This window comes from Mustela putorius, unplaced genomic scaffold, assembly GCF_011764305.1.
Source record: "Mustela putorius furo isolate JIRA1106 unplaced genomic scaffold, ASM1176430v1.1 tig00003863_pilon_pilon_pilon, whole genome shotgun sequence".
Lineage (NCBI taxonomy): Eukaryota > Metazoa > Chordata > Mammalia > Carnivora > Mustelidae > Mustela > Mustela putorius.
The window spans coordinates 10456551-10480922 of NW_025422015.1; the positions used below are offsets into that span (position 1 = coordinate 10456551).

At 38.3% G+C, this 24372-nt stretch overlaps 1 protein-coding gene across 8 annotated transcripts in view; it reads right to left on the bottom strand.

Annotated features, from left to right (window-relative positions):
- UTRN (utrophin) overlaps positions 1 to 24372 on the bottom strand; it is a 500711-nt gene that overhangs the window by 50667 nt on the left and 425672 nt on the right. For all 8 annotated transcript variants that reach the window (XM_004752757.2, XM_004752758.3, XM_004752759.3 and 5 more), the window contains 5 exons: positions 20222 to 20283; positions 18257 to 18331; positions 11322 to 11523; positions 5148 to 5233; positions 736 to 893 (listed from right to left, as the gene is read on the bottom strand). In XM_004752757.2, the coding sequence (XP_004752814.2) occupies positions 736 to 893; positions 5148 to 5233; positions 11322 to 11523; positions 18257 to 18331; positions 20222 to 20283 (583 nt within the window). The remainder of the gene's footprint in view (positions 1 to 735; positions 894 to 5147; positions 5234 to 11321; positions 11524 to 18256; positions 18332 to 20221; positions 20284 to 24372) is intronic.

The following is a 24372-nucleotide window of genomic DNA, read 5'->3' on the forward strand; positions in this document are numbered from 1 at the left end:
TCCACTTTCATAAGCATCACAGGAAGAGAGAGGAGCTTCAGAAGAAGACAGACAGTGGGAGCACACAACCTCACCCGAAGGGCTCAGAGAAGGATTTCCAGAGAATGGTGAGATTTAAGCAAAGATCAAAAGAAAGAATAAGGATCGGCAATGAGAATAGAGCTTGTAGGTAAAGGGTAGGAGAAAGACTATTCTAAACAGAGGGCACATGCCCAAAGGGGCTGGGGCAGGAGTAAAGGAAGGCAAACTGCAGCTGGAAAGCAGACAGCAAAGGCGGCCAAACCACAGCAACGTAAAAGCGCATTTCAGTGATGTGGGGTTTTCATGAGAGACTGTGGACTCGGGAAACAAACTGACGGTTTTGGAGGGGAGGGGGGCAAGGGGATGGGGGAGCCCGGTGATGGGTATTAAGGAGGGTACGTATTGCATGGAGCACTGAGTGTTATACACAAACAACGAAACATGGAACATTACATCAAAAACTAATGATGCACTGTATGGTGACTAACATAACAGAATTAAAAACATAAATAAGATGTGGGGTTTTACCCACTGACAAGTAGTAAGTCTCCTGGAGGAGGCTGCTGTTCCCTGAGCCAAATTTGCTTGAAGAAATAAAAATGTACTGGAATAGTACCCAATGTCTCCTACCATTTGGTTCCCCATTCCAATTCTCAGAACATCCTCCACACTCCTCCTGACACATTCTACAAGTCAGCGATCCTTCACGTTTACCTGTTGGAAGCAGCTGCGAACACTGGGTTCGATATTACTGCCCCCGAACGCTGCTACTTCCCCCAGCTGCCGGGGAATCTGGATGGCGTCATGAAGTAACAGGCCAAGCTGCCTCTGGTCACACATTTCTGTGGGCCCTGCCACTTCCTTAAAGAGATCTACAAGAAGGAGAACCACAAGGTTAATTTCCATCTGCTGAGACTATGCTTTTATGTAAACCATACCCTTGGTTTTGCCAGTTGAATGATGTAGACAAAAAAAAAAAAAAAAAAAAAAAAATCATGTGGACATGAATCACATTAGTTATCTAGGGAGAAATTTCATGTCAAAATAATCCAGTTTCTTATAGAAATGAATACTTTTTGGAAAGGAATTTCCAAGTTCTAATAAATTTAAAAAATCACACAAATTTTCAATGCTTTTCATGTGAAGTTTTATAAGAACAGAACAAAGGGGAGTAAATATTTATTTGATCTTGAAAACCATTTTCAAACAATATCTGGTTAATGGATATCAGATCAAAGTTTATAATTTTGGGGTTTTTTTTCAAGATTTTATTTATTTATTTGACAGAGAGAGATCACAAGTGGGCAGAGAGGCAGGCAGAGAGAGAGAGGGAAGCAGGCTCCCCGCTGAGCAGACAGCCCAATGTGTTCCTCGATCCCAGGACCCTGGGATCACAACCCAAGCCAAAGGCAGAGGCTTAACCCACTGAGCCACCCAGGCACCCCCCTCATTTTGGTTTCTTTTTAAGGAAAATAATGCTACATCTAACAGTGCCAAGAGTGAATTTTCAAACAACTGAACCAAGCTCAGTGATAGTGACATAGTAATTATAACAAAATGTAACTTTAACTATAAGCATACATAGAAGAAGCAAATCCAAGTTAGATAAATTTAATTTTCACGATCATTTGTTCACTTGGATTTGGTTAGAGTTCCATTTGTTTCTTTTTCTTTTTTTTTCTTCCCTTTTAAAAAATGTGAGTACAGTTGATACAATGTTACATTAGTTGCAGGTGTACGGCATAGTGATTCAACATTTCTATACATTGTGCTATGCATTTGTGCTATACATTTCTATGCATTGTGCTATGCAACATTTCTATACATTAACCATCTATCACCATACAATGCTGTTACAATACGACTGACTATATAAGCTCTGCTGAACCTTGTATTACTGATTTACTCATTCCATAACCAGAAACCTGCATCTCCCCTCTCCCCTTCACTCATTTTGCTCATGTCCCTACCCCTCTTCCCTTTGTTAAAAATAACACTATCGAAGGCACAGAATATTTATCCAGGACTCTTAGGATGCTCATTCTAAACCCATTCCTAGGAAGTGACCTCCTAGGTAATAATGCTTTACATAGAAAAGTACACATTTCAGTGACATCAATCATGCCAAACTTTCCTCTTTTGAGGAAGCCAACTATACTACTAATCCACAGTTAAGGTAAAACTACACGCAAAACACAAAAGAAAATATTCTTTAACACTTTAACATACTTCCAGATTCTGATAGAAGTTCATATTTTCATATAATAGTCAGAAACAAAAAGGTCTATCAGGAGGTAGGGACAAGTCACAATCTAAAACTCAAGTTCTAACAAATCGGCACAGAAGAAAGGCAAACGGCCATTCTGAAGGATCTTTGTCAATGAGGAAGAAAGCCATTCGGCTATAGGCAAGAAGGTCCAGGGGTTGTTAGAACCTAATCGAGGGATATTCTCAAGAAGGCACGAAGAGTGAGAGAGATGTCCCCAGGGTGAAGACACGGACATTAGCCATTGCAAAATCAATGTGCAGATGGTACCAGCTGACCCAGAATGCCACTTCTGACACTGAGTTTGGAGAGCAAATTGTCTTCAGTATTATCTAACAAAGGAAATAATAATGAGGAAGTGTTCTGATATCACTGGGGAAATCAAAACTAAAATCAGAGTTGCTGAGGACCTCACAATAAGAAATAAAACCAAACCCCAGAACATTTCCAGAGTCGCAACATTTGCAGGAAAGATTTAAAGATTTTAACCCAAGAGATGTCTTATTTAACTAAGTACTAAAATGGCATACTTCATGGATTAAGGTAAATATCAGAAATTTTTATTGCAGGGCCTCTACTTTCTTTGCCATTACTTTCTAAACCTGAAAGTTTAATGTGAAACAATTCAGAGGACTACATTTGATGACATTTGTAGAAAGAATTTCCACTGTATGATGGGTGTGTATCAGAACGCTGAAATAATGTCCCTCATCTGAAAGATTATACATTTCAGAAATACGTTTGAAGGTATGTGTACAGATAAAAGAAATCTTTATATACTGTATTGTGTAGAATCTGGTTTTTGCTCTATATCTACAGTCACTGTGTTGTAACTCTTTCTTTTGGTCTCAGGTTACTCTCTGATAATCAGCTTGTAAAGAAAGGGAGGAGGAATCATTGATCTAGGAAAGCAGATCATGCTTACATTTTAAGATTCATGATAAACCTTGAGATTGAATTCACATTTGTTTCAGAGAATGATGAGCACCGTGAAATAATTGTTACTTTTAAGGAACCCTTAATTCTTCCAGGAGCACACAAAAACCCCGAACTATGAATAATTTTTTAAAAAGTCCTTTTCTTATAGTGCTACAGTGATGTTATCATTAACATTTTCCTCCCCCACACATTATAAAAAAACAACCTTTTTAGCTTTGGAAAGGATTATCTTTCAACAATTACAATTCTGAAGATGATTAAAGTTTTGAATAAATAAAGGACCACCTAACAAAAGCCTTCTGCAAAACTTTTTTTTTTCCCCTGCATGATTTACTAGGTTCTGACTCCATCAAGGTACCTCACCTCCTGATCTTACCACAATCAGCTTTTTTTTCCACACAAATCCCACATCTCTTTTTACTGACATCCTTGTCAAACCATTTAAGAAAAACAAGCCATCACAATCTAGACCTGAAATTCACAGGCAAATCACCTCACAGACATCCCAGAAAACAAAAGGTTTTGAAAAAACATGTATATGTTCACGGAAGATGCTAAACTTAACCTAGTTTATAGGACCCGTGATCAAACATCATCTTATTTTGGGTTACCTCAACTTCCATGAAATATCCCTCCAGAATGTATGAATAGATTCAGTGAAGAATCATCAGGGATATGCATGGCAGATCAAGTCACCCACACTTTATGGACAAAATTAAATCAGAAAAACTTTCCAATAGTTAAGAGTTTGGAGCCACACCAGCGAGAGTTACCATTGGTTGAAGAGCTGTGATTTCTAGGTACTTTTCCTGTATTATCTCTATTTGTTTTCAAAGCAAGGACTGTTAGTGTCATTCTTCAGTTGAAGGAAATCCATTCCATTTCAGCTTTCTGAAATGTGAAATGGGAGTCATATCACCTCTTAGCTGGCAGTCTTCCATGGGATCAGGTAACCAGTACAAAGTCAGTCCCTCAGCCACTAAGTAGCAAAGCTGAGACTTGAAGACAGGTAACCTTGGCTCCAGAGCCCATCCCTTTCAAAATGCCAACACGCCTGCTCCTCATTAACTGACAGCTAAAAGGATACCACAGATTTATTTGGTGAATAAAAACAAATTTTTAAATTTTCTCACTTGATAAAATATAATTATTTGCCAATGTCTGTCAGAGTTCTAGCCCCATCTAGTTTTTTTTTGGGGGGGGGTTGTTTTTGTTTTCGTTTTTGTTTTGGTATTTAGAAGTATACAAGGTAGTGGCACCTGGGTGGCTCAGTGGCCTTCAGCTCAGGTCATGATCCCAGGGTCCTGGGATCCCAGAGCCCCACGTCGGGCTCTTCGCTCAGCGGGGACCCTGCTTCCTCCTCTCTGTCTGCTTCCCTGCCTGCTTGTGATCCCGGTCTATCAAATAAATAAATAAAATCTTCAAAAAAAAAAAAAAGTACACAAGGTTCTAGCATAAAGAGTAGTACGAAGGTTTTAGTCCATCTTAATTTTTTTTTCAAGCACTGGAAGTACAGAGAGATAGAAACTTTGGCTTTACATGCAGAACAATCTATGATCTAAGTCTACCCTCATAATTTATTGTGTCTGCAGCCACTGACTAGATTTTTAATCCATCTCAGAATTCATTTTTTTCAGCTGGAAAACAGAAGTCGCGATGCCTACGTTCTGAGGTGATTCTTCTAAGACTCAAATGAGATACAAGTGCAGTTGGTTTTCACTCCAACAAGCACCCTACCTCATTTCACACAAATCCATGTCACTTCTCACTGACACCCTTTGTCTAGCCTGAGACATGTGTAGTAAGGGTCAAAAAGAATGGAAACTGTTATTACAAGCAAATCATATAAAAGAAGCCTCCAATCAATTGTTATTATTATTATTACTAAAAAACACTACTGTACAGGAAAGGTCTTACATACATCTGTATTTTTCTTCTAAGAGACCTTTGGAGAGAGACATCAATCCAATCTTCAGACTCTGCACTCTTATTTTTCCAGTTCGACCCCTGTAATTATAAGAATCCCAATGTGTTAGATGCATTTAAAGCTGTATACAGGACACTAATGATCTCTGAATACCTATTTTCTTCAGGTAAACTATTAGAAAATGATTGCATCTTAAAGAGGCAACTTTTCTATTCCCTTTTAAAAATTAATTTTAAACTCATACGATAATTTCATGACATGGTTTAACAGCATGCTTGACCCAGAGTATATAGCCCAAAGTCACTTACATGGAGCACAGGAACTAGGAAGAACAAGTAAAAATGAAAGTAAAATGATAATTACAAAGCTAAAAAGATATTTTTAGAAACAGTATGAATTAAAATCTGTTAATGATTACAAATGCAAGATTTAAAATGTATAGCTAATATATAACATGTACGTTGCTTAATAGAGCAAGAAATGTATAATAAAATCAAATGTACAAAAACTAGAAAATCAAGTATACCAAGGGCTAATAACTTGCTAGATATTTAAAAACTTGTTGTCTTCATTGATTTTAGTCTCTGTCAACTCAGTTTTTTAAAATTACTACTGTAATTATAATGGTCGGTGATCCTAAAAAGACAGGTATGACATCCCTATTTGGAGAAGTCTCAAATTATAATTAAATACAAAATGTATTAATTAATCAACACTAGGAAATAGCTTTGTACTATGCCAATGAGAAACCGTAAGTTGACTAGAAGAAAATTTTTAACTTTAAAAGCATAGAGTTGTCCTTATTCTTATCATTTATCAAAGAGTTTCTGAGTTGCCTACGAAATATACCAATATAACAGAGCCTGGGGCTGAAGAATGGGAAATGCAGAAATGACAAAAATTGGTAACATGATCCTTGCTATGGAATAACACACAATCCAGAAAAAAAGTCTTTATCATCTTTATTATTTCATATTCAGGATTTGCTTTCAGTTTAGGTTTTTAACATTAATTTTTCTGAAGCTATGTTTTTAATACACAAGTAAAGTATACTCAATACCTATTAACTAAATGTCTATGTAACTTTATCATTATATACAATTTAGTAATTCATGCTATCTAAAAAACAGATAAATATTTATATCATTTAATTTTAATTTTAGGTGGTCTTATTGTCAAACTGTATTTAAATCTTGTTCTTATTGATATTCCTACTATGAATACTAATTGATACCGTCTATTCTCAAATTATAAATACTTGCGTAAGTTTCTGTGTATAAACCATGACAGGTAAAGTATAAGTAAAAAAGAAAAACATGCTGAGAGATCAGTGAAATATATTTTCAAAACAGTTCCTCAATAGTCTACAGTTTATTATAACCTATATTAAATCATATCCAATAAACTTACTAAACCCTTCATAGGCATGTGTACAGCATTCAGAAGTGACCTATGAAATAACTAATACTTAAATTTTCAAACAGATATAGCCATTATAAGCAGAAATCCAAGTTAACATACTCATTCCAGTTTCTTGCCATTATAGAAATACTTCCAAATTAACCTTAAACAGAGCCATATTATAAACTGTGTTTCCAGTTCACATTTTTTTTTAGGTGTTTCCTAATTAACACTTCAAAATATACTACATCTGTTTTCTTCCCTCCAAAAATTTGGAAATTTTATTCTCTGGATAATCAGACAATAGATCTGCAGAGGAAAAAGGCTGGTGAGTACACCAGTACATGAATGTGGCCAAGGACAAAGGAATCCCTTAAGAGAATAAAAATCAAAATGCTATGTATTAGAGGATGACCTCCAGACTACAGTGACGACACAAGAAAGGAACGTCATCAGGAAGGCTACTGAAAATGTCAGTCATCCATTCAACACATCATTTAATAGTTATGAAGATTTCCTGTGATCTCAGTGTTGTTCTGTGTACCATGAGGCCCAGCAGAAAAGTTTAAGACATAATTCCCACCCATGATAGGGTCACATACAGCTAGAGAAGAGAGACAAGAAAACAGTGGGAAATACACAAGAAAATAGGAAAGCATCCTTTGTGCATGGAAATAAGTACAAAAAAGTTGTGGCTGACTTGTTATTTCTGACTGACAATTAGTCTGAGTAGTTATTAGTCTCATAACGTTTGATAGAGAAGATAAGACTCAAATCAGACATTGAAGGTATGACATGGCTGGACCGTCCCTAGGAGAATGTAGATTATCACAGGAAAAGCCTAGGCAGGGGGACAGAAGCAGGAGTGGGAACATCAGAGACACAATGCATTCAGGTACAGGAAAGGCTTGCATCAAGGCTAAACAGTTGATAAAGTTGTCCAAGTTATATCATCTGGGACCGGATGATAGGTCTTTAATGTTAAATAAGATATCTGGATTTGAAAAAGAAGAGGGACGTAAAGAAATTTATTAGTGAGTGATATAACCCAATATTTAAGTATTTGATTCCCTGGTAGTCTTCATAAGTAACTCCTGAAATTAGTTTAACTGGAAAGATATGTATCTTATAAAATTATATCCATCTTGGCACAGTGGAAAAATGACTTAACACTGCAGCAAATGAGGTTAATATTTTCTGGAGGGACAAAAATATTTAAATCAAGTGTCCCAGACTATTGCTTTAAATCATGATTTAAACATTTTTTATTTCTATTAAATTTAGAAGGAAGATCGTGAAGTTAAGACTTTTTAACCTGGAAAGATGAAGACTGAGTGAGGCTGTGAACTCATAAATGGAATAAATTTTATCTTTACAGTTTAGAAAGTTCTTTCTACATATATTAGCTCATTTGCCCTTCACAAATATCTTATGTATGGCAAGCAGAGCAGATATTTTTATCTCAATTTTTCAGATGAGAAATTGAGATGCCAAAAGTTGAGCGGCTGCCAAGGTACAAAGCAACCAGAACCAAAAATTTGGATTCTCATCATTCATAACAGAAGAAAATGGATTTTTTTTTTAAAAAACCCCAAATATTAAGAACTGGATACATGTTAAAACTTGAAAATAAATAGTAAATTTAATATAACATAAAGTACTCTTTTTCTTAGATATGGCAATATGGTAGAAATAAACAAGTGATTATCAAAAAACCTGGGTATTAGTTCCCTATCTACCACTAATATGCAATAGGTGGCTATGGATAAATTCTTTTATCTCCCTGGGTCAATTAATTGATCAGTAAAACAAAGAGTAAAATGAAGAGGGAAGAATGGACAATGGAAGGTCCTCAAAGTCCTTTTCCTTCTAGAATTCTATGATCTCACATGTGTGAATCACTCATTAATTCAAGAGCTGCTTGAATATACTTCAAGAGCTGAAAATACCCGCTTTGGCTGTAACATTACATAAAGTAAGGCAGTCAAAAATATATGGTTAATGAGCAAATATCAAAATAGCTGAATGAATGGAAAGGTCAGATCATGGTTCTCATTTCCAAGGTTCAGAGACTTCTTAGGGTCCAAATACGTTCTAGCACATTAGATCATGTAGCTTATAGTTCCACCATATTCTTAAAGAAAACTAAAAACTTAAAAAGAGTTAATAACTCTTGTTCACATTAGTGGATAAATTATAGTTGTTAGAGAAATTTGGGCAATGAACTCTGGCCATCTGAGACTGCCATTGTATGATTAACTGTGTTTTTTGAGGTTAATTCATGAAATTCCTCTCTCAGACAGAAAAGTAGACTGAAGGTTTACACCATTCTGACCCAGCATGGTCTTCACTGTATTTCTTTGGCATGGAAGAGAAATAAATCCTGAAAGCTTTTATTCCTTTAAAATGGAAAATTTCAAGAAACTCTTTTTCTAAATAAGAAACAGTACCTTAGTGTAGCATTTCCCATGTGTTCACATTTGATGATGGAAAGTGGAAATATGCCAACATTTGATTCCCTAGAATATGAATCACAACATTTCACATTCTGCTTCCTTCACAACGAAGTGGCACTATTCCCCTCGGCTGTCCAGTGAAAACAGCAGATGTAGGTGTTACATGTTATGAGTTAGATCTTCCTAAAATTCATGTGTTGAAGTTTTAACCACTTAGTACTTCAGAATGTGACTGTGTTTGAAGATTGGGTCTTTAGAGAGGTAATTAACATAAAACGAGGCCATGGGGTGGGCACCAATCCAAAAGGACTGATGTTTTTATAAGATTAGGACACAAACACACAGAAGAAAGACCATGTGAAGACACAGAGAGAAGACAGACACCTATAAGCCAAGGAGAGAGGCCTCAGAAGAAACCAACCCTGCCGACATGTTGATATGAGACTTCTAGTGTCCAGAACTGTAAGAAAATAAGTTTCTGTTTTTTAAACTACCTAGATTGTGGTACTCTGTTATGGCAGCCCTAGCAAACTAATGTAGTGTATTAGAATGAGAGGAGGCTGATTTAACCCCTCTCCAGTTCTTCCTGAAATTATTACTCAAAATATGTGTCTCTACCATACTCCTGTGGTGCTTATCAAAGTTTTCAGCTAAGTATTCTAGGAATTCGGCATTCTTTTTGGGTTCTCAAATTAAGTTATAGGCTTTGTAGTTAAAATACACAACTGACCAGATATTTTGGTGAATTTACTACATGGAAAATGTCTCTTTGGGGGGTTTAAAAAATTGAAGATCAACTAAATAGTGAATTAATGCTAACAGTCATATTTTACCCTAGAAGGATAAGAAAGAACAAAATGAAATTTATTAAAAGATGCTACAGAGGGATACTGTAAATCCCACATTCATTATTTTTTTTTAAAGATTTTATTTATTTATTTGACAGAGAGAGATCACAAGTAGGCAGAGAGGCAGGCAGAGAGAGAGGAAGGGAAGCAGGCTCCCTGCTGAGCAGAGAGCCCAATGTGGGACTCGATCCCAGGACCCTGAGATCATGACCTGAGCCGAAGGCAGCGGCTTAACCCACTGAACCACCCAGGCGCCCCCATATTCATTATTATTACTGATGTCCGTGCCACTTGTTTTTTAGTGAGTTTCTTAAGAGTCCTCAAGCATATAATGGCTATTTAATTATTTAAAAGAAAAGTTCTGTTGTGATATTTGTGACTATTGAAAGAAAACAAATTTTTCTAATCAAAAGAAACAAAATTTTAATTAAAGCACTCCTAAAGCTATTGTTGTCACCATTTATGTCTTATGTGAAATCAATCCACTGCTAAACACATGTACATTAATAAACTATCATCTATCTTCTTCCTCTCTAAATCAAATAAAGCAATGACAAATACAAATTTTCATGCAGCTAATTAACGGAAAATAACTTTAAGGTTCTGAGAGAAAAATCAACAGTTCTCATTTTCTTATTTCATCTTTGCATACTTTAACCCCCTACCAGAAGAATGAATAATTCCTAATGTTTTGGAAATGTCAGCCCACAGCAGGTCTTTCTAGAATTGATTATTTCACAAATGCATTGTCATATTCAAAACAGCCAAATTAATGGCAAATGAGTTATGCTAGAAGTTGAGAGAGCTCTTCACGTGACAGTGTGCATCTAATTAAATTACAGATATTACAGTGTCCTATAGCATAAATTATTTAAAACACCACATATACACAATACTACCATTATAATAAATAAAGCTAATACCGAAAGACAAATTAAATCCCTTTAATTGCCTTTCAAATTGCTCTTAAGTTGTCATACAAAAATTGCAGTGTGGATTAGTACGAGCCAGTCAATGACTGTAACTCCTAACAACAAAAATAAAACTTTGTCTTTCAAAAGAAGAGAGGAGGAAATAGGACTTCTTTATATTGGGCTTCCCCTAGCCAATGTGACACTATAAATCTGACAGCATTTATAAACTGAAGCATTATCTTGAAATAATAGGTAGCTATTCCTTTTTGTTATATTGTTGGTAGAGAGTTCAAATTTTGGACAGTCCTTCCTTTCAGCAATTAACCAGGGGTGAGGAGAAAGGGACTTCTGTAAATAAGCAGCAAAGGTGTGGACGGAATTCAGGGAACGTAACGAAATCTGAATGGAGTAGGTTATGAGCTATTTGTCCATGAGATAAAGTACTTTGAAAGTACTTCTTAAAAAACTCATTTCAAAATTTAGACATTTGGCCTTACCAGTACATTTCATTCAATGACTATATTTTAAGGAGAAACAAGGCAAACTTACGTGTCATATACATTGAGCAACCAGTTGAGACACATATCCACACAGAGTGGAACGTTGACTAGATCCTTGTGCATTTGTTCAAGGCCGTCGTAGGTTGTCGTCAGACAGTTGATGACATCTGGAACACTAAGCAGCTGATCATTTTGGTTCAGTTTATGCTGCTTGAAAACTTCATTTGTTGTGTTCAGTTCTAAGAGATCCACTAATCAGGTAAGAGAAAGGAAAACACACAGTCATTAGATTACATAACAACGCTGAAACAAAATCATTTCTCATCTTAAAAGTATTTGGCTTGATTCTCCAGCTTAAGAATCTATCCTTTCCAGCCAATTTCAATGTTTAAAGAAATAAATAGCATTTCCATTCTTACATGTCTAAACGCTTATCCATAATCTCTTTATTTTTGTGTTTTTGAATCTAAACTCTGTTACTTTCCAATCTGATCCCATTTTTTTGCTCTTTGGGCTACCAGTTCTTCCTACTTTCCTTTTCAAGCTTTCCTCTCTTCAGGCTCTTTCTGCTTTTAAATATAGGAAGGCATAAATAAATCTAGTCCACATAGTAGAGCATCTAAAATACAGCACCGCTCTTCTAACTCCTGAGAACAGCCTGCTCACCTCCTTCTCCCTTTACACCTCAGCCAAACCAATCATTCTGTTTCTCAACATGTATATCAGGACATACAAAATTCACTGAAAATGTGCAGTTGAAAAAATGGGTTCTGTCGAAGAAAAAGTAGTTCTCTACTGCCTGCTGAACAAACCTGATCTAGAATGCCCTCCCAATCTGGCCCTAACGTGGTTTGCTTCCCATGATGCTTTGGCACAGAGGCCATTTTAGCTACGTGGGATTTGCAGAGGTCCACAGTACAGGCACGGGCCTTCATGTATCTGCTCCCACTTTTATGCTTCATAGTCAGAACGTCTACGGTGCGACTGGCCTATGCTAGATGTTAGAGCAGGGTGGGCACAGAAGGATAATCTGGGACCCCTGCTCTCAAAGACAACCAGTCAGAGGAGGAGGGTGAGCATACTGATAACTTTACTAAAAGGAGTGAAAATGCAATAAGAATAAATAGATTTCTGAAAGAGCTATAACCACAGGGGAGTCGAAGGAGTCTAGAAAGGGTTTCCTGGGCAGGTGGGATTTGAAATGGGCCTTAAAGACTAGAAGACACAAGAGACCATGTAAAGCTAGGAAAAAAATTCCAGGAAGATAGTTGCTTGGAACTTGGAAAAAGACAAGAATTCAAGAAGTCTACAGGGTTCTCAGAAATGACAAGGGCAGTACGGATGGTCCGTGGCTTGCACAGGGGTGGCACTGGTTACGGTGAGGCAGACACTTGGCTCTCAGGGACAGGCATGTGTTGCACTAGGGGAGATCCTCAAGGGCTAGGAGGAAGAGTTGAGACAAAACAACAACAACAACAAAAACCCCCTCACATAATCTTTCTTTTTAATCAATTTTGAGTCATTCATTAGCTAATTGAAAACAGGGCACCAGTAGATTATCAAATTACCATGTGTCTATACATTTATTGAGTATAGAAATGACTCTTATAAACCCTTATCTAAAAGATAGGGGTTTGGAAAATTATAGAACCTGTATGAATTTAAGGTCTGCTCATTGAAATTCCTGCTTCATAAAATGCTTTCCCTATCTCCCTATTTAACTTTAAAAAAGAGATGTGTTTATTTTTTATTTTAGAGAGAGAGAGGGAGAGCACAAGCAGGGGAGAGGAAGAGAGAGAATCCTCAAGCAGACCCCCCACTGATCACACACTTGGGGCTGGATCCCAGAACCCTGAGATCATGACCTGAGCCAAAATCAAGAGTCAGACACTCAGATGACTGAGCCACCCAGATGCCCCACCATATTTAACTTTTTAACATTAAAAGAAATAAACTCAGGGGAACTTTTTATTTTAATATAACCAACTATTTCCTCCTTGTCTCATGTAAAACTATCTCCTCAAAAAATATAATGACATATTTTGACAGTTAAATAAAATGAATGAATAGCTTCCTTTGTATTTACCTATTTTTAACCACTGAATAAGCACTAGTTTTGAATTTTTTAAAGACATTCATGAAATGTGTCCACTCTTGCTGCTTAAATACCATAGAATGATTTTTTTTTTCAAGTTACCTACAATGAGAAAGAACTGATTTAAAATTATACAGAATAAAATTATTTCCAGGACAACTCAACACATAAGACTTTATTTAAAAAAGAGAGACAAATAGAAAACACAAGTCTGGATAACAGGTCAATCCCTTTCCTTCTGATGTCAAAGTCATCATTGGTAAAATTTGAGCTAATTGCAAAAATAACTCATGTAAGCTTCACAGGAGTGAGAGACTGTATCAGAAAAAAAAATTAAGAACCATCTGGAATCTTCAATATCATTTGTACCCTACTTCTTGGCACTGTACGCTGTTTTCAATTACAAACTTCCAGAGGGCAGGAGGAAAATTCAAACTCATCCCTCACAGTGCCTGACAAAGAAAAGTGCTTCATGATGGTGGCAACAGAACTATAATTCCACACAGACACAAAGAAACATATTCAAATACTGCCAAAATGCTCTAAGTTTTCTGAATTCCAACACTAATTATGCCAGCAACTCAGCACTGCTATTGTATTCACACATGGCAGAAAGTGACAACAGACCAAATTCCACAAAGACCATTTCCTGGATCACGCTGCCCTTGCATTTCTTCTAGAACAGCCTCCTCTGTGATACACTCTGTGGCTGTGACAGTAATTTGTCACATCCTACAGACACTCATGTCTTTAGTTTTTAGTGATTTACTTTGACACTTCGCCTTTCCTGCAAAGTGTCACGTTTAGGTTCCTTTAAAAAACTGACTACATTTAAATCACAGAAAATTATGATTTTCTCTTTTCAAAGGGAGACAAATGACAGCTCAGTCATGTGGCAAATGAAACAAACAGCAGAATCATTTTCTAACCAACGTTCAGGCTTTTTCTTTAATCCCACATATGAGGCACAGGGGATCGAACGGAAGTGGTTCATTATTCTCCCGTTCTGCAAAACCACAGTTTGGCACCTGACCTTGGGCTTCTGTAACTCCTAGGCTCTTGAACTGTTTGGCCATTCCTTCTGAGCACCTCTCCTATCTCCTCTTCCCCAGACACCTCAGAAATAAGCTCAAGGTCTTGCATCCATGCCCCTTCCCTCTGTAAACCTGATCCTCCCACTGTCAATACTTCAGGCCTCCCTTCTCTCTGGATGGCTCCCAATTCTGTTTTCTCATGCACATCTTCTGCCTGAAACCTGACCCACATCCCTGCTGTTCTGTTCCCAAACAGAACTCGCCTACTCCGTTTCAGGGACCTTCACCTTAATATATTCCAAATAAAGGTCTTATTATGTTGCAATCCAGCAATGGTCTTATCACTTTCTATGGGCCAGGAGTCTGCAAATCCTGAAATGTGCTAACACTGTCCTTCTTTAACCCTCTGCCAGTTGTCCACTAGCAAACCCCCCCCACCCCCAGTCATCAGTTCTTCCTCCTCCTTACAAATCCATACCCTCTTCTCCCCTGTGACCACCACCCGTCAGCTTAGCCCTCATGTTCTTTTACCTGAACCATGTACTTGTCCCTATTCACTGAGTCCTTCCTTCTGCCTTAGAGATTGTCTAAAGCATACATTTGGGGGCACCTCGTGGCTCAGTGGGTTAAAGCCTCTGCCTTCGGCTCATGTCATGATCCCAGGGTCCTGGCATTGAGCCCCACATCAGGCTCTCTGCTCAGCAGGGAGCCTGCTTCCTCCACTCTGCCTGCCTCTCTCCCTGCTTCTGATCTATGCCTGTTAAATAAATAAATACAATCTTTGAAGCATGCCTTTGCATTGGGGACTATCTCCTAACTCCCACAAAACAGAAAGTGGTGTTACAGCACCCCACTCCATAAAAAACAAACACAAACTTAAATGCAACATTTTGAGAGCCTGAGGAGCAACAACAACAACAACAACATGAAAAGAATGAGAAAAGGTTTCATGGGAAAAAAATGACCTTCCCAGTGGATCTAAATTGATTTTAAGGACATTTCTGAATACCGGACAAATAGCTCATAACCTACTCCATTCAGACTCCATTACGTTCCCTGAATTCCATCCACACCTTTGATGCTTCTGTACAGAAGTCCCTTTCTCCTCACCCCTGGTTAATAGCCATGTGCCTAAATCCCGTGTGACTTTTAACGCCTCGCTTAAGTGCTTCCTACTCAAGGAAGCTTGCCTTGTTCTTCATGGCAAAGACCATTCCATTCTGAGGGCAAGAGGAATCTACTGAAAGCATGTGTCCGTGTGTAATGCTATCTCTGAATGGAGGTTCCTCTGAGTGTGGGAACCAAGTCTCTTTACATGGTCTTATCTCCTGCACAATCATGGAGCCAAATAAATCAATGAACAGTCACAAAGCAGTGACAGCACACCCTCTGCATTAAGACCTTATGCTGGGGTGGGGGGGTTACACACAATGAGACGACCCCTGACCTGAGCCGTTCACAGTGGAGGAGGGAGCTGCTGACATTATCTATCACACAAAGGCAAGCATATGGTGCGTAGGTGAGAAACGGTCGTTACAGGCAGTAATAAAGTTCTGGAAAAATTGGAGGCAGGTGGTTTTAGCTTGTAAATGTTTCCAAAAGAAGTAAATTTTTAACAGTGTCTGGGAGGAAGAAAGGGTTATAGACCTTTGCAGAGGAAGGGTCAGGGCATTTCAAGTCAACAGAAAAGACGGGAGGTGGAGGAACAGCTTAATCATGAACAGGTGAGTTGACAAGTGGTGCAGAGGCCTGGGCTGATGAGCAGGAGGGGCAGGGGCCTTGGGGAAAGTGAAGCCAGGTGGCTCCAAACATTTACAATCCAAAGCAACCCAGGGCTTTTCTTAGTATGCATTTCCACATGTCATGTAGCTTGGAAGGGAAAGGCATTCCTCCTCTGCTCCCCTCGGGTTTGAAGGAATGAGCTGAAGGAGGGAGTTTTTTTCTTGAGAATTCTGAAGGACTAGCAGAGGAAAACACCAAATGTGTTCATATGTTTATCCAACCACGAGTACTACTGAAAACTCGGACCACGTTCATCGTAACGAAAAAGCAGTCTTTGGTCCATGGTGATTTTGTGGCTGAATCATTTGTCCTCATTTTATAGCTCATCAAGCCTGAGAAGACCTTCCAGATCCGTCAGCTGGATACAGGACACACAGCTGAGCCTCTTTCAAAACTGCTGTCACCCCCGACTCACTGAGCTGCTGAACATCCCTTTTGTGTGCTCCGGATTCACTTCCCATTCCCTTCCGGCTCAACGTACACATCACTGGCCAGGCTGTGTTGGCTTTACTGGTCTGTACTGGTAATTCCACAGGGCGCTCTGTGGATTATGGCATCAAAAGCATTTCATTTTTTTTTCTTTCATCTGTAAATCTTCAGGTGTTTTTTGTAGCCCTGAGGACGTCTCTTCCACACCTAACTTAAGTTCTTCTTATCTTTTGTTTGTTTGTTTTTAAAGATTTTAATTATTTGACAGACAGAGATCACAAGTAGACAGAGAGGCAGGCAGAGAGAGAGAGAGAGAGAGAGAGAGAGAAGCAGGCTCCCTGCTGAGCAGAGAGCCCGATGTGGGACTCGATCCCAGGACCCTGAGATCATGACCTGAACCGAAGGCAGCGGCTTAACCCACTGAGCCACCCAGGCGCCCTAAGTTCTTATCTTAAAGCTTTCCATGGTTGTGGGCTTTTTTCTGAATGGTTCTACAGTTCTAACATAACCAGCTCGAAATGTAATTCAAATTTCTACTGACATTTAAGAGATTTTTAACCTTAATATATCATTTTTCAAAGAGTAATATTCAAACCTTCACTGAACTGCCTAGATATATAATAGTTGTTAACAAAACGTAGCAACAAGAATACTTGGAATTGTTCAGATTACCAGGCCATAAAAATAGGTGGGCGGATGTAAGTTTCCATATTAACGATCTGACAAGGACTACGTGTTCTTTGAATAGATTCAATCATTAAAACTATGACCACAAAGAGAATTCAGAGAGATTCCATTTATGCTTTATTATTACAAGTATTCCCACTTCTCTTTCAAGTTAGGTTGTTTGGGCATGTGTGTCGGGGAAGGAACACCTCTTTGGTAAAATGGTTATCACAGAACATTACTCTGAGCAAACTCTCTACAGGAAAAATCATGTTGATAAGACCAAACATTTCAGGCGCCCGGGGGGCTGGGTTGGTTCAGCCACTGCATTCGGCTCGGGTAGTGATCCTGAAGTCCTGGGATCGAGTCCCCTAGGGAGTCTGCTTCTCCCTCTGACCTTCTCCCCTCTCATGCTCTCTCTCACTTTCTCTCTCAAATAAATAAATAAAATCTAAAAAAAAAAAAAAAGACCAAACATCTCAAGACATATTTAAATAAATATAATCTAATCTAATTTTCTAGATGGCAGTTCAAATTTGAATCAGGAATATTATTTTTTTAGTATTGCTTTATTACATGATTGCACTGAGTCAAACTGTTTGGAATCCTAAACTTCCAAGTGAATACAAAGTACAAAGAAGAAAATGATCTACTACTTTGATTTCCTGATTTAATCCCTTTAAATTGGGTGCCAGCATAATTTTTGAAAAAGCTTTTTATGTTACTCCTGTATTTTGGCTAATTTTGTTCTCCAACTGAGAATGGCATATGTTCATTTGTTTTACTATTGCATGCATACTGATGGGGCAAATAATAGAGCATTTATAGAAATATGGCCAATTCCTTGAGTGAGATACACTGAAAATGAGATTAACGCTACAAACACACCACCCTCTTTATTTACCTCTGCCTCAAAAAAGAAAAAAAAAATGAAGCAATCCAAAGAAAAGAGTGATTAACTTTGGTAGAATAACTCACAACACAGTGCTTTTTGTAGTCTTCGGATTTTGATGGCTGTGCGGTAGGCAGAGAAACGTACATTATTCAGGTCAGCTGAAATGAAAAAGGGAACACATTCAAAAGCATGCTTATTATTTAACTTCTATTGAATGGCAAGAACATGTTTGTTTACTTCAGATGATGGAAAAGCATTATGCCTGTTCTTTCTAAAAAGTCTTCTCTCAAAATCCACAGCATTTATTTAAGAGAATAATGAAATGTTCATTAGCACCAGAGTGAAATACATTCCAGAGTGGTGTTTCACAGCTTTCAAGAGGGCATTATCCAATAGGAAAAGGAGGGAAATGAGGAAAAAGAAACATGGCCTGTTAACTTCTGAAGGTTTAATAAATCCATCACTTTGCAGGCACAGGGCCCTTCCTTCTCCGTGCTGGGAGGGACTCTCCTCTCCCAGAGAATTTTCCCCCAAGGACAATTAGTTTTCTGTCAATGAGGCTGTCCTTCTCACTACTCATAAAAGCTAGTCTTATATCTTCCATCCCAATTTATTTGCTTCTTTCGCTCTTTTATAGATATGGTTAAAGTTATCCCCAAATCTATATTCAGATCTTTAGAAACAAGAGGTTAAATGTAGTTAATAATACTGTACTGCATATTGAAAGTTGCTGAAGGAGGAGATCTTAAAAGTATCACAAGAATAAAAATGTTTTAAGGATGTGAGGTGATAGATGTTAAGTAGACTTATGATGGACAGTTTCACAATAAAGTCAAATATTGAACCATTGTATGATACGCCCATAACTAATATAATCTTATGTGCCAATTATATTTTAGTTTAAAAAAAAAAAAAACAAAACGCTTTGGTATCAAAGTTTGGTACCAAAAAAGATTTGGTACCAAGTTCAAAGAAAGATTTTGTAATATCTTTCTCAGTGTCGTAAAGACAGAGTGTCTGTATTAGAGACTCTTTGAACTGGAAGCAAACTCAAAAATCATCCAAGTTTGTACCCTCACTTTACAAATGAAAGAAACTCCTGGCTTTTCTCTCACTTATTCACCCTTTGTAGCCTACCCTCACCCATTCAAATGAAAGCTGAACAGATAGATGCCTGACCTTTAAAGAGATCAAGAGGAGTGCTCCTTTTCTGCTGGAGTGGGAGTGGGTGTGAGAGCCGTCAGGGGCTGCTCTCCCCTCGAACAGTGCCTTATCTACCCAAAGAGAAAACTCTCAAAACCGCTGGACCAACCTAAAGGAAGCAGGCTAGGTCAACCGTTCAAAGTCATAGTCTACCAGAAATCTATAAGATCAGAATTCTCTCTAGCCTCCTCTGTTTTCTTACATTTTTCTATTAAAATGATTTTAGCTTTTCATCACTACTTTGGCAAAATGAAAGTAGGCAATTCAATTTAGTAAGATTAGTTGAATAAAATGTGGGGTAACAGGAAATTTAAAGCAATGAATTAGAGGTTGCTTCACTGTCATTGTTTTTGTCTTCAGGTAAAGCTGAAGTTTAAGATGACTCCATAGGGAGAATCTGCATTCCTCCTTTTAAAATCAACTTCTTGTGATTTCAAACCACACGCTCTCTCAAGAAGAATGGAAAAAACGGTTTCCTGCATTGCCCTCAGAAATTCAACTGCTTTTCTATGTCAGTGACACAATCTTTTATTTTAAACATGCCATGCCATGCAGGAAAAACTGGTGCTTAGTTTATAGTTAAGAATATACAATTATCGGGCACCGGAGTGGCTGAGTCGGTTAAGCATCTGACTTCAGCTCAGGTCATGATCTCAGGGTCCTGGGACAGAGTCCCGGATTGGGCTCCCTGCTCAGTGAGGAGCCGGTTTCTCCCTCTGCCTCTGCCGGCCACTATTCCCTGCTTGTGCTCTATCCCTCTTTCTGACAAATAAATAAAATCTTAAAAAAAAAAAAAGAATATACAATATCATTTGTTTAGGCTAATTAAATAAAATAGCACTCACCGAGGGACTGAAAGAGTTCAGTCATTTTAGGATGATCCCAACAGGTTGTCTGTGTTTGATGGCTGGTGGGGAGGGGAGAGGCAAAAAGGTAGTATATTTAAATTAAGAACATACAAAGTAATATAGATCACATAGAATGCATCATCCTGAAACCTGATGTCCAGTTATTACTTAACATTTGAAACAAATATTTGAACAATTATATTGTGAAAATATAGGTAAAAAATTTTGTTGTATCTCTCTCTAAAAGCTTTACAACTACACATTAAAACCCAGATATGAAGTGTGACCCTGGGGCATCAGGCTTGATGCAGCCAGATCAATGTAGTTTCCAGAATAATTCTACTTGTGTTAGGCAGATATAGATCCTCACTCAGAATAAATCCTCTGAGAGTAGAAGTGCTGTAAAGAGTTGCTAAACTTTAGAAGTCCTAATGAAATTTCCAAAGAACTGAGAAATAAAGAGTTTAACTCTGAATAACATCTTCACCCCACAATCGAGTGAGGCTCCCTCTTCTTTTTAACCTACAGTCTCTCCTTCCTTGGTGTAAATTAGCCCTTCTCCCCTGTGGGGGCTCACTCAGAGCCCTAGAATTGATATAAAGATTATTTCAAGTTTAAGACATCTAAGATTGAACAGATGTAGAAAGAAGTCTTTTCGGAGTTTCCTTTATCTGACCAACTGCAGCAACTTCTGGGAAACAAGGCTACCATAAATCCTTTCTCTGGGGGATTTCGTGGCTATGAAGAAGACAGAAAAAGCACTTGCACCTGCATAAACAAACATTATCACAAACTTTCTTATCTCATGTTTATTCTCCTAAAAAAGCCATTTATCTTTCCTAAAGAAACCTATTGGGTTTTCACAAATGAGCCTTTTCTCCCTGACTTCTTTACCCTGCTCTGCTGGATACATATGCCCCCCATTCTAACCATCCTTTTGAGTTACTCACCACTGCATACAGAAATAAACGCTCCTCTCTTGCTAATCTGTCTTTTGTGAGCATAATTCACAGACCCCTAGAAACTAAACCTAAGAGGGTGCAGGAAAAGTTGTTTTTCCTCCCCAACCCTCTCTTCCTGTGTATCTGGATTCTCTACTCGCCTTCTGCATGACTCTCTCTTGCCTATGTAACTCCGTGCTCCTCTCAGCAATCAGCCTCCCTGACAGTTAGCCAGTACTTTTTGATAGACATTGAACAGTTTTTCTTATGATGCTTATTCTTCACTTAACAAGCGAGTTTTCTATTTTTCTCATTTTCTGTAAATTCCAAAACGAAGTCATAGAATTAAAAGTCTTTCGGGAGTAAGATGCAGGTAGAACAAATTCACTTAGTGCTTAAATTAGGTTGTGTGTGTGTGTGTGTGTGTGTATAGTAAACAGCTCCTAACTTCAGTGGGTTGATGTCCTTATGTTTCAAAATAGTTTCTTGTCCCTTTTCTAGGTCAGAATAGAGTAATAACATTTAATAGTACTCAAAAGACTTCTTGGATAACACTCAGTTCTTACAAAACTGTTTAGTAAGCTAAGTGAAATGGCACAGTACACAAGAGAGTGGTATTAAAATATTCATATGATCAAATTTAAGAGAGATTATTTTTTTAATCTAGGTAATATATCAAAAATTGGGACATGTCACTTGGAGTAGGACATAATCACTGTTACATACACATATATAACAAAACCCCCCCAAGAACTCATAATTTGCTCTGAAAAAATTTAAATATTAGATATGATATCGGGTATGCAAAATGTCCTGGAAATTCCAAAAATAACACAAATTAACATGCCTAAAAAGTGAAGGTCTATTCCAGGAGGGGCTGGAAAGTTGTCTAGGTCCTACACTTGGTTTTTTACACCAAAGCAGAGGCAAAATGTTTCCACTTTGTATTCTGCTGTGGAACACCAACCAAACTGTTTTACCATTTCCCCCTCCAAGTTGCTCCAAAGACCACAGAGAAAGTACTGAGGCTGTCTGACCTAAAATTCTTCCTTTTCATAATGTGGCCCAGAGCTTGACAGAAACGCAGAATCTCCAACCTCTATTCGGTCTATTAAACCAGAATCTTCAGGTGAAGAAAATCCCATGGGATTGATATGCACGTTCACGTGTGGGAAGTAACTGACCTAAACAGCTTCTAACGCATGAAGTAAAAAAACAAAACAAAACTGAACAAAAACAAAACCCAAAATATAAAGACCCTCCAGATTTTGTTCATTAAACAACTTTCTCCCTACCATCAATAAGGATTACAGAAGGATTTGCTGGAAATAGAGTGTAGTTCAAAACAAATCCATCAGGAGCTCGCAGTGTGAGACAGCCGACCAGTATTCTCACAACCCCTGTCACTTTGGAGCCATCTGAATCCCCATGGCGACACTACTGTCCAGAGACAGACATCCCATCATGAAGGACCAACTCAAAGCTTGAGATCCAAACGAAAGCTTTGAGGAACGCAAAGCCAAACTTTTATACCTAAACAACACATGTAAGTACTCTTTCTCTCTCTAGAATCCCAAGTGTGGAGCTTTGGCAAGCAACTGCTGTGGAACCACAAGGGGAAAATGCCACTCGGCAGCATGGCGGTGGCTGAGAATTCAATGAGAAGACCCACTTGCTAATGGCTCTTCGGAGTGAAACCACTACGAGGAGCTGAGGGAACACACACATTTGGCAAACAGATGGAGGGAGGGAAAAGCCATCTCCCTTTGTGAATTCAATACCAGTTGATTCATTAGGCAGAACTGCCAGCGCTGAAAATAAACACAGCCTCTGGTTACAGAAGTGTCAGTGCAGCTTACCAAACAACAGTTAAAAAAAAAAAAAAAAAAAAGAAAGGAATAGATGCAGTTGGCTGTTGGATTTTCTTTTCTTCTCTTCTCTTTCTCCTCTCTCTCTCTGTCTCTCTTTTTACAGGGGCGAGGGTTTTAAAGCAAAATCCACAATCAACCCGAAGAAGGCTCTAAGTATTTGAACAGCTGCACATGGGTCAGGTCATCCAGCCCAAATCCTTGCGAGTCCTCCCAGAGTGGGCAACCAACACAGAACTGAAAGCAGCATTCTCCGAACCCCCCATCCCCACCCCACAAATAACAACAGCTCAGCTTCTGGCCAACCTCATATCTGAAAGAGGACAGAACCTCATACTGTGCAGCTTGATAAACTATAAAAAAAAATCTAATAAAGCAGCACTCAACAGGAGATGCAAAATCCTATGAAGAAAGGGATAGGGAGAGCGTGTGGTATGCGGAAGTAGGGTGTGGAGCTGTGCTAGGTGTGGTGCGCTTGAGAAGGGGAAGGGGATGACAGAGGCAGCCTCTCTTGCCAGCCAAAAGGTTAGTGGGTCTCTGAGCTATTTTAAACTCTGGAAAATGAAAAAAAAAAAAAAAGACAATAGCAATGCAAATGTTCCTTCTCCATCGAAATGCAAGTTGTGTCCACTGGGATGCAGCTGATGACTGTCCTGTAGACTGGACGCTGACCAGTCAACCAGCTATGCACCCAGGGGCAGACTCCGTTTTAGCAACTCTTATTTGACTCTAAAGATGCAGTTCTTTGCATTCTCCTGGGAGCCTCTTATAACTTCTTACCCATCCCATGATTAGTGAGTTAAATGAAATCTTTGATGTGTGCTCTTTCTATATGCCACGAGACTCAAGATTTACCCTAATTTTTATTCACTTATTTGAATTTCTAACTTTTTAATTATTTTTAAAGATTTTACTTATTTATTTGACAGAGAGAAATCACAAGTAGGCAGAGAGAGAGAGGGGGAAGCAGGCTCCCTGCTGAGCAGAGAGCCTGAGGTGGAGAACCTGAGATCATGACCTGAGCCAAAGGCAGAGGCTTAACTCACTGAGCCACCCAAGTGCCCTAATTTTTAAATTTTTTATTGAAGTGTAACACAGTGTAAGTTTAAGATGTATAAGATGTTGGTTTGACACATTTATACATTCCAGTAGGATCACCACGGTTGTGTTAGCTAACCCCTCTATCCCATCACATAATTATCATTTCTGTCTTGTGGAAAAAATATTTAAAATCCAGCGTCCTAGCAACTCTGAAGTCTGAAACATAGTACTATTGTGGGTAATCACTGTGCTGTGCATGAGATCTCCGTTAACTGTTTTTTTTTTAAACATCCTTTAA